At 49.8% G+C, this 10,526-nt stretch overlaps 1 protein-coding gene across 1 annotated transcript in view; it reads left to right on the forward strand.

Annotated features, from left to right (window-relative positions):
* Nucleotides 1-3,411, forward strand: part of Six1 (SIX homeobox 1) — a 4,473-nt gene extending 1,062 nt beyond the window's left edge. The window contains exon 2 of the mRNA XM_005399176.2: nucleotides 2,088-3,411. Coding sequence (XP_005399233.1) covers nucleotides 2,088-2,382 — 295 coding nt within the window. The 3' untranslated portion in view covers nucleotides 2,383-3,411. The remainder of the gene's footprint in view (nucleotides 1-2,087) is intronic.
* The last annotated feature ends 7,115 nt before the right edge of the window (nucleotides 3,412-10,526 follow it).

The raw sequence follows: 10,526 nt of genomic DNA on the forward strand, positions 1-10,526 counted from the left end.
GCCCGGGCCCGGGCGTCCCCGTCCCCTCCCCCTCCGCGCGCGCTCCCCTCCCCCTCAGCGCGGACCCCCTCGCGGCGCCCCCGGGTGGACGAGGCGGCCTCTCCTCCCCGAGGGCTTCGGGCCGTCCCCTGTTCCTCCGTCACTTCCTTCGTGGTTCTCCTTAAAGCGCAAAACCTGCGCCTTTGGAGGGCAGCGCCCGCCCGGACGCGCCTCTTGGGTGGGAAAGTCAGCGTTGCCTGCCCCTCCCGCGGGGCGGCGCCCAGGCCTCCGCGGCGCGGCGCGGCGCGAAAAGTTCATGAACTCTGAGTCGCCTGCTAGGAATGGGGCCTCGTCTGCTTGGAGCCCGCGTGTGGGTTTTTCTGGGGCGTGAGTGTCGGAAGATACTGGCGCCAGGTTTGGTTTTCTGGCCTTCCCGGCGGGCTGCGGCGGGCTGCGGCGAAGGCAGGGGGCGGAGAGAGTTCTGGGCTCCGCGGGAAGGGGAGGTTTGGTATCGCGAGGAGAGCGGCGCGGCGGGGCCGAGGGTCGCGCGCTCTCTCCCGGCGCGCCGGGGCAGCCGGCCGGAGACGGCTCTTCTGGCCTCACCGCGCCGGCTCTTCCTGCGCTCGTCGTCCCTGGTACCCGTCTTGGAGGAGAGGTCGCCTGCTTCCTTCAGCGCTGCCTGGACAAAGGGAGGCGTCTTAAAGAAATACACGAGAGAGACATTCGGGGAGCGTTGGCGCCCGCGCCCGGCAGAGGCTGCTCCTCGCCGCGCACCCTCGCGCGTGGCCGGCGCCGCGGTCCGAGCGTCCAGCTGTCCGCTCAGCCTCCCTGGGCGAGGGCCGGGGCTCCACTCGCTCCTTTCATCCACAAGGCAGTTTGTTTTTTTAAAAAAAGTCTCTGCCTTCTCCCTCCCCGCGCAAACACCCTGGGCCACTGGCCAGGCTCCATCCTTTGGCGGTGGCGTTTCGACCGAGATTCGCAGGAGAGCGGGGAATGCGCCCCCCGGAACCCGGAGGTTTTGGGGAGACCGGAGCGCAGAGGGTGGCTGGTTTCCTTTGTTCACTTCCGAGCCAGGGGGACCGGAGAGCTGGCTTCCCCCGTCCCGACTGGGTGGGAAACCGCTGGGCCCATAAATTCCGCTGAACGGGCTCTCCGGGGAGCGAGGCCGAGGAAGGAGAGGGAAGGGGGAGCCTGGTGGACGCTGGGCGTGGGGAGCACGCGAGCGCTCGGAAGGCGGAAGCAGCGAGGGAGGCGAAACCCCGGGCTAAGCGGGATCCCGTGCCGGCGCCCGGAGCCCAGGTCGGCGCGGGCCGCTCGCTGCGCCAGTGGGGCGGCGACGTGTCCCCTGCGGGGAAGGGGTGGGCTGCAGCGCTCGTTGGTGGGAAGTTCGAAAGCCGGCCTAGAGGGACTGAGGGGTGAAGCGGCACTGCACCTCTCCAGTTAGCTTTACCTGCGATCGGCCCCCCTGAGCCAGGCCCGAGGGCCCACTCCCGGATGAAATCGGGGAGACTGGCTGAGCTCCCTGTGTTTACTGAGGTACCCGGGCAGCCCCGGTCACCACCTCCATGACCTGTCCTATGTCTCTGAAACATCGGCCTCTCTCTGCTCAGGGGTAGGGAAACTCGACGTTTGTTTCCCGTGATGGAAACAGGCAGTTAACTTGAGTCACCCCAGACATCTGTACATTGGGCCCCGCATTGTCCCTATCAAGTCTGTATCACCAGGGAACGTTTGTTGGAAGACTTTCAAGCTTAGTTACCTCGAAATATGGTGCGGGTTGATGGTATTTAAACATAACAGCGTGAACAAAATTAAAAACATACTTTTTGTTTGTTTCGAACAAACCCTGCTCATCTGGCTTTCTCAAACCTAAAGAGAAAATGAAAATGAGATTATAGCTCCCCGTGGCAAGCCTTGGCTGTAGCTGCCCATTTCTCGGGTCTCCCCGGCCTCTTCGCCTCCCCCAGGGCCCTTGGGATGGGTGGGAGGGCAGAGCTCCTCCATTGGGGTTGGTGACAGATTGCGCAATGGCCCTTTCCTCCTTCCAGCCCCACTCCCTTCACCTCACACTTTTTTTTAACCATATGGTGTTGTCCTCTGTTTCTTAGGGAGAACACCGAAAACAATAACTCCTCCTCCAACAAGCAGAATCAACTCTCTCCGCTGGAAGGGGGCAAGCCGCTCATGTCCAGCTCAGAAGAGGAATTCTCACCTCCCCAAAGTCCAGACCAGAACTCGGTCCTTCTGCTGCAGGGCAATATGGGCCACGCCAGGAGCTCAAACTATTCTCTCCCGGGCCTAACGGCCTCGCAGCCCAGCCACGGCCTGCAGGCCCATCAGCATCAGCTCCAGGACTCTCTGCTGGGCCCTCTCACCTCCAGTCTGGTGGACTTGGGCTCCTAAGTGGGAAAAGACTGAGGCCCTGAAGGGATGGCTGAAGCAGCAACCAATCGCAGCAACTAGGGACACTTGTAAATAGAAATCAGGAACATTTTTGCAGCTTGTTTCTGGGGTTCTTGGTTCTTTGTGCAAAATGGAATGGTGGACTTTCACAGATACCTTTTTACAAATGAAAACCAACAGTGATACCAAGCATAGTCTCCCTCTTCTCTCCCAGGCTTCACATTTGCATTTCCCCTCCTGGTCCGGAAATCAGAAAAAACAAAAAACCTCCAAATAAACAAAAGCACCCAGTTTTGATTCTGGCCAAACCATGCACACACTTGAATAGTTCATTCGTTCTTTTCTTTTTTCTTTCATTCTTTCTTTCAAACAGGAATTGCAAATCAACCAAATTTTAATTATTCCCTTTATTTATGGAGAAATTTTAGGGAGAAAATGAGAAAGTGAGAGACAAAAATCAGAACAATGACAGGAAGAGCCTCTGGTCTGGGAGGGACTGGTTGCTTTCTTAAATCGAATAGGGAAATATAATCTTACAACTTTTCTTCATGGAAAAAATTAAGTTTACATTTTTCGTATTTAGTGTTAAATGACTTTATGTAGATTAAAATAAAAGAACAGTATTAGGGGGAGAAACAAGTGCCTAAATGTTTTAATGCTCTCTCTATGTGAGGCAGTTAGAAATAGAAGTGACCATTGGTAATACAACTATTTTTGTCAAATTTGATGGGGTTTTTTGGTGGTTGTTTGTTTTCTTGTTTTTTTTTTTTTAAATGACAAACTAAAAATGTACCAATGTGCAAAAAAAAAAAAAAAAAATTCCCTAATGCCATTACTTCTCATCCCCTCAGAGCTTTCATATCTGTAGCTTATTCCTGTTGAAAGGTTTCTTCTGTCCCTAGTTTCTAGCTTGCAAAAGTATGCCAACAAATCTGGCAATCTGGTATTTGTTATTAAAATAGCATGTGTTTTCAGGTTTCTTTTCTATTGTACCTAAACCAGTCTAAATTAAAACTTAGTAGAATATCAGGAGTATGATTCTGTTTCTCAAAGGTGAGTTGTGCATTGCTGTCACTGGGCCCTGGTTTTTGTTTTGTTTTGTTTTAATAAGTTCTCATGCTTTCTTACATAATAGTGGTCATGAATTGCTGGGTATTCTGAAAGCCATCCCCCGAACCAAGAGCAGTGACAAGGTTGTGTGACAAAAAGAGTGAATTTAGCTTTGGGGTATTTATTTATTTTTTTATTTACATAATGCAGTTTTGTTTACCACTAGCTCTTCTCCACAGCATTCATGTGTTAACTCAGTTCTTTTGTGTTAACAAGTTTATGATAAGACTGTGAAAGTAAAAGTAATTTATCTGCTTGGAAAAAAAGAGGGGGGATTTAAACGTTATGAGATAATTTGTACAAATAGAAAGCAGACCAGCAGGACAGGAGCTCTTTTGCAGTGCTGGAGAACTGAGTAGTGTCCAGAAAGTTCCCAGTAATTATGTAGGCTCCATGTTATTTTTGCCTGGGGCAAAACGATGTATCTTCTGTATCTAGCTCTTAAAAATTAGTGAAACAAATGGTATTATTTATTAAAATTTTACTCAGGATAACAGGATTGGCTGGCTTGTGCTTTGTAAAATATTGTTCCCCAGGGAGGGTCTATTTATTTTCTGACATGACAGTTTCATAATTTGTATTTTTCTCCATCCATAAGTGTCATCATTAATATATTCATTTCTTTTTTACCCTTTGCTATTGTTCCTGTCCTGATCCAGACTGAAGGATATGGGAGGAAATTAAGGCCTTCTTATATATGAGTTCTTTTCTTTTCTAACTGTCAAATTGTTTTCAGTTCAAGGGGAAAATGGTCACTGTACTTTGTAGTCATGTGCCCAAGGTGATGGACAGATGCGCACACAGCCAGTCTGAGCCCATCATTTGGGTTGGGAGCTCAGGGTCCCAGTGTCCCTTGTTAGTGTTTTGGATCATTAAGTCGGTGTTTATTTAAGTCACTAGGGTGTTTATTCTCCAAGTCTTGGGCCACGGAGAAATGCCACCCTCTGTGGGAGGGGCTCTCACAGGGAATCTCCGCACATTCTTCACATTCACTCCCCAAAACAAACACCCTGCACAAAGATAGCTTTCAATGACCCTGACAGTCTTCAAAAGACGCCGCGGAAATCTCTCTGGAAAATAAGGAAGAGCCAATTACTTTAATTTCTTACATGCCCTCTCTTCCTACCCTGATGACTACCCCCACTCTTCCCGCCGCTTTGCAGCGCTGTAGGCTCGTGGAGGTTCAGTCTCTCGGGGCGCCGGCCCACTTCCTGCTCCCTGGCTTGGTGAATCTTGGATATGTCTTCAGATCTGGCGAGGAGCAAAGAGGGCCGGCCCTGTAAAAGCACCCGTGATTACGGCTTGTAAACTCGTTAAAAGGACAATTTTCTGTCACAGCTATAAACTGCTTTGTAAAACCCTGGCACTCGATCCAGAGCGCGCATATTCCAGATGTGTTTAATAAGAAATTGCACAATATGCCTTTTTCCGCCTTCGTCCGCGCAGTCTGGCTAGAGGAAGGACAAGCAGGAGGAGGCGAGAAGGCTGGATATTACTCTTGAGTTTTCTTGGCAATCATTTTAGAGCGATCATTAGAACTAACCATATTTTTTTCTCCCTCGAGGAAATCTTCGAGCGCCAGCTGTTAAGGGACCTCCAATTTACCTTCTCGGCGTCAAAGTTTAACTGAATCAAGAGGCACTTTTCGTTTTTCCTGTGCAGATTTCATAACGATAGCCAAAAGTAATGAGCAGCGGCTTATAAGTAGTGTTCTTAGGACGAAACCTTACAGCACTTTGCCAAGTGAGATGAAAAACAAAATTTGGGAGCTTTTTTTTTTAACCTCTTAAATTTCAACACAGGATTCCTCGGCTCCGGCTGCCTGCTCGCCTTGACCTCTTGGCTGACCACAAAGCTTTCTAAATTCTCGGAGGCCAAGGGGTTTGGCCGGCAATTCCTGGGGTTTTGGTTTAACAGGTAGGGACTCAAGAGCCCCATAAACTCCAGGCGGGAAAAATGGCACCGCTGTTCTTGAGCCTCTTCGCCTGGTGGAAGCTACCAGGAGGAGGCCTGGGATGGCGCTTCGGACCGAGCGCTGGATTCGCCGAGCGGCGCCCCAGCTGCGCGGTTCTGCCCAGCGCGCCGAGCGCAGCACCTGCCCCGAACCCGCGCGGCGCGGCGCGGCCTGGCTCTGCTCGGCGGCTGCGGCTGGAGGGGCCTCGTTCGCCACCGCCCCCCTCCTCCTGGAGGACTTTGGCAAAGCCCGCAGGCGGGACTCCGGCTTGGGGATCCAGAGAGCGTCGCGTCGCGCGCTCGGCTGCAGAGAGCTGGGAGCTTATTCTGTCACTGCACTCTCCAGAGGACGTTCTCGCCATTCTGCGCCTGGAGGCGAGGGCATCGGTGCCACTGCCCTGTGCTGCCCGCCGGCCGGCGCAGAGCCTGCCCAGAGTTCACCGTGCAGACTCGCGCGTCGCAGCTCCGGGATCTGTGCGCTGCGCCAGGCGCGGGGTGCAATGGCCCGGCCCGCGAGGTCCGAGAGCAGAGGCTGCCACGCTGGCCTCAGGGTCAGACGACGGAGGAGGTCACAGCCCGAGTTCCTCGGGCATCGCAGTTGTCCCAGGCCCAAGTGTCGGGGTCGCTGACCTCTGAGTGAGGCGCAGGACACGCCGCTGTGGGGCTGGAGGCACGGGAACAATCGCCCCTGGGTGCCAGGACTGCAGCCCAGGTTTAGGAGCCTGGCGGGCAGGAGGCCTAGGCCCTGCGGCCACCCCCACCTGCCTTTCGGGCAGCACAGCCGGTTTCCTTCTTCGCTTCCTGGGGTCTCGCTTGGGCTTGTGGGACCCAAAGTCTCCGCCAGAGAGCTCAGCGGAGGGTGCTAGCCAGCCAGGGGGCCGTTTCCAAGCTGGTCGCTAGAACTTCCCGGCCTGGGAGTGAGGTCCTGGCTTCTGAAGTCTCTGGCAGGACAGAGCCGGAGCTTGCTACCTTGGTGGGGCCAGGTCGGGTCTCCCACTTGGCGGCGGGCATAGTCACCTCTTTTTGCGTATGTCCCTTTGGGGACCGCAAGGGGAAGGCAGCGGTGGAGTCATGCACGCTTCGGGTGGCGGGTTGCGCTGTGGCAGCGCAGGATTCGACCAGATTTTAGGCGGTGGGTGGTGTAGATAGGGACGGGTCGGGCAGGGTTAAATTGAGGGAGGTCGCTGGTGGCCCACCAGCTGTCTCCGCGGAATTTCTGGTTTTCTGAGCTTTCCCAGGGAGAAGCCTCTGGAAGCTCTCTTCCTCCAGCAATCCAGAGCCAGCGCGTAGCCCGCGCCCTGCTCACCCTCCGGCACGGCCTGCGGCGAGGGTGTGCCAGGCTCCGTCCCGCAGGGTGCACTCTGCAGCCTCAGCAGGCAGGGACTTATGCGCCCCTCCAGGTCACAGAGACCCCTTCCCCAGGCTGACTGAGGTCAGTGGGTACACCTGGGAGGGTGCCTGGAGGGGACCGCGTTAGATGGGAGATGGTTGAGCGGGCCAGGAACAAAAAGAATGAAAATTGTGGGCAAAATGTTGGCTTTCATCTCCTTGGAAAAAGTGCTGCCCTGCAAAGGCCGCATTTTCGCTGGTGTTTTAAAGCCAGCGCACACAAAACTTCGTTCCAGCTGATGAAATTGGAAACCTGTTCTCCTACTGAGGATGACAATCAGGGCTTTAGACGCTGTGGTCCTTTCAGACAGCGAGAAACAACACTGCAGTAGCATTTAAAAACAAAGGGAAGAGACTGCTGGAGGCGCGTGGACGCCAATTTCTTCTCCAGTCCCAGCTCCAGATTTTCTCCTTTTAACTTGTTAATAGACAGCTGAGATCCCAACTCTCAGCAGGTAGAGTACAACCACCTAAAGGACAGCTCCCTCCTCCTGCTGTGTACTGGGTTATTCCTCTTTTCCTTTACTATAATGTTGGAATGTTCTTGAAATCACATTTTCTGTGACAAAAGAGAATACAGAAAAGAAAAAAAAAACCCTTAAAAAAACCCCCAAACAATCTCATCTTTGAAAGAACACCTTAGTGTTCTTTCAAACACCTGAAGTGGCTACCCAACCATAATTAAGATGTTATTAGGTGGCATTGAATACTTTCCCTTCTTCACCAGCATGAATGATTGCCATTAAAAAGAAAAATAGATCCTGGTCCTTTACTTTCTATAACAAGGCATGGAAATGTATACCTCCTCCCTTCTTGTCTCCTGGCCTTCCTAGCTTTCTTAAGGTAAAAGATAAATGCTTTATGAGACCGACACAGGAGAAGGAGAAACACTTAGGGGTTAACACGCACAAGGCAAATTTATTTTAACGTTCTATAAAATTTATTTTAATTTGGGATTTAAAATTGATTATAGTTTTTAACATACCATGGCTTTTTTGGAAGGTGAGGTGGAGAGTTCAGGACCTCAGCTGATAGGCATATAGGATCTGAAAAACAGTCCTAGACTACATATTTTCACTGCCAAAAGACATTGTTTCAGGATTCTTGAAGAACACATTTCATAGGGCTAGTGAGTCAGCATCCTTCATAGAAAACCTGCAAATCCTAGGTTACATGTGTGCAAAATCAACACGTCACCTAGAACCTGAGAGTTCTTAATATATTTTTACAAACTCTACTATGCCCTCTCCTTTCTTTTATGCCTCCCAGGCAAGGCTTCAGCTGCTTTGCTAAAAGTCCTTATTTGAGTTGCCAGTTATCCAAGCGGTCTAAGTAGCAGGAAAAGACAGTGGGATTGAGTCCCCCACCCCAGAACAAAACAAAGCAACCCAACAAACCAAACCAAATCCACATAGCTGTGACATCTTTGGTTGGCTCACACATAAACACTATATTAAACTGTGAACGTCTGTATGTAGCAGTGTTCCCTTAGCTTTTATGTGTGTGGTAGTGGTGGGGGGTGCTGTGGTTGTTGAAGGGGAGCAGAACGCTACACTGATTGTAGAGAAAATGCACATTTTGAGGGTGAAATAGCATAGTATGCAATACTTTGCAAAAGATAATTTTACCTCTAAGATAAGGGATAGTACAGGGAAGACATCCTTAGCTCTGCATATATTTAGAATGCCTTAAAAGTGAGAGTAGGTATCAAGCTTTTTTAAAAAAATTAAGCTAGATAGAAGGTTAACATGCCTCAGTAGCTATGAAGTGAAAAGAACATTTAAACAATTGAATCTTTGTCTGTCTTCAGATATGTGTAGTGAATATTTTCTATGCATTGCTGATGCTATATAAACATAGCATGTGCTTCCTCCTAAAGTCAACTTCTTGATTTTAATTGAAGAATAATATTGCTCAGAGCTCTATCTCTAAGTACAACTAGCTAATCTAAGAAAATCAGCTCTGGGAATCTGGAACTAATGGCTGTTTTCAAAATAAACAAACAGAAATCTTCATAAAGAAGAACAGGAAGATTATTTTACATGCAGTGTATCTCCTGATTACTAAAAAAACAAAAACAACAACAAAAACCAAACATAACTTTTTGTGGAAGGACTAAAAGGCAGAATGACAATAGAGGTCCCTTACCGTATTTCTTCTTTAAAAATTTAGTTTAATTTAAGGTTCCCAGGTTGTTCTGGTTAACTTTTCGAATATATCTTAAAAACAAATCTGAATACGTTTTCTCTTTCCCTCTAATTTTTAAAGTTTTTTTCTAAGGAAGGGAAAGAGAGACAGGATAAGGAAAGGTAGAACAGCATAGAAAACAAAGGTACAATTTAAAAATTGTGTTACAGATGGTGTATACCTGTAGTCTAGCACTTGGGAGTCTGAGGCAGGAGGACTGCTATGCGTTTGAGGCCAGCCTGGGCTACATAGTCAGTTCAAGTCCAGACTGAACTTCCTAATGAGAGCTTTTCTCATAAATAAATAAATAAATAAATAAACAAACAAACAAACAAACAGAGAAACAGTACTACAGGCTGGGGATACAGCTCAGTAGCATAACACTTGGCTAACTAACATGAGTGAGGCCCTGGGTTGAAATCCCAAGCGGCACAAAAATAAAACATTATCTTACAATGTTTAATAAATTAATCGAACAGTATCTACAAAATTGAAGAACACTCTCATGCTCAGCCATCCCTATCAACAGGATAACCTTTCTGGTCTAGCTCAACTAAGGCAAGAATTAAATTAGAAAGGAAACGACTAGGGATATTTGCAAAGGGCTTGGGTTTTCTGACACAAAACCCTACTTCCTGTATGAACCTAATATGGACGCTCAGCAGGTCTAACCAGGGGAGAATCCGAAGGCAAAAGACCCATTCTCAGGAGCTTTAGTAGACATACTTCTTTTACTAGGAATAAGCAATTTCACCCAGGCAGGAAGAAGCTGTTACAATCTACCTGGTTTGGGGACCATACCTAGGACTCCTTTCACTACCAGAGATGAAGACGCCTTATTCCGCCCCAGGTCCCCCAAGTTCCAAGTCCCATCAAGATAGGAACATCACAAACGAAGAAACTGCAAAAGTGGAGTGGGAGCCAAGATGTTTTCTTGGACTCACTCCATCTTTTGGTGTCAGTGTGTGCCTTGAGTTTTCTAAAAAGGTATTTGTAGTTCCCCTGGGGGTCAAGAAAGAGTTAATTTGTTTTCTGATAGGTTTCACACCGTGGGCAGGTCTGCCAAAAAGGAGAGGAAACGGAGAACAGCCCTATGATTAATTCTACCTGTTTTTCCCATGAGCGATCACCTGCTCCAGGGGTCATGAATAGCAAGTAGCTCTCCCTCTCCAGGGCTCTGAGAGCTTCGTTTGTTTGGTGACAGCTGAGTGACAAGGCCTGAAACCCGAGCCCATCGCCCGGCCTGATGTGGGGGATAAAAACCCTGGATGTTCCCTCAAACATTTCAGGAAATGAAAGTTGTAACGCGATCCCTCCTGCGCCCACATCTCCCCCAGCAAACACAAAAGCTCAAAGGGGCCTTCTCGGATTGAATTCGGCCTGGAGTTGATGGAGGGAAAGCGGAGCTGGCGCGGGCAGGCGGGCGGGGTGGGTTGGGCCGGCCTGGCAGCTCTGCCCGGGCAGGGAGCGTAGCGGCTCCGCGCGGGGCCCGGCGTCCCCAGCGC

Source organism: Chinchilla lanigera, unplaced genomic scaffold (genome assembly GCF_000276665.1).
Source record: "Chinchilla lanigera isolate Chin_1 unplaced genomic scaffold, ChiLan1.0 scaffold00065, whole genome shotgun sequence".
Lineage (NCBI taxonomy): Eukaryota > Metazoa > Chordata > Mammalia > Rodentia > Chinchillidae > Chinchilla > Chinchilla lanigera.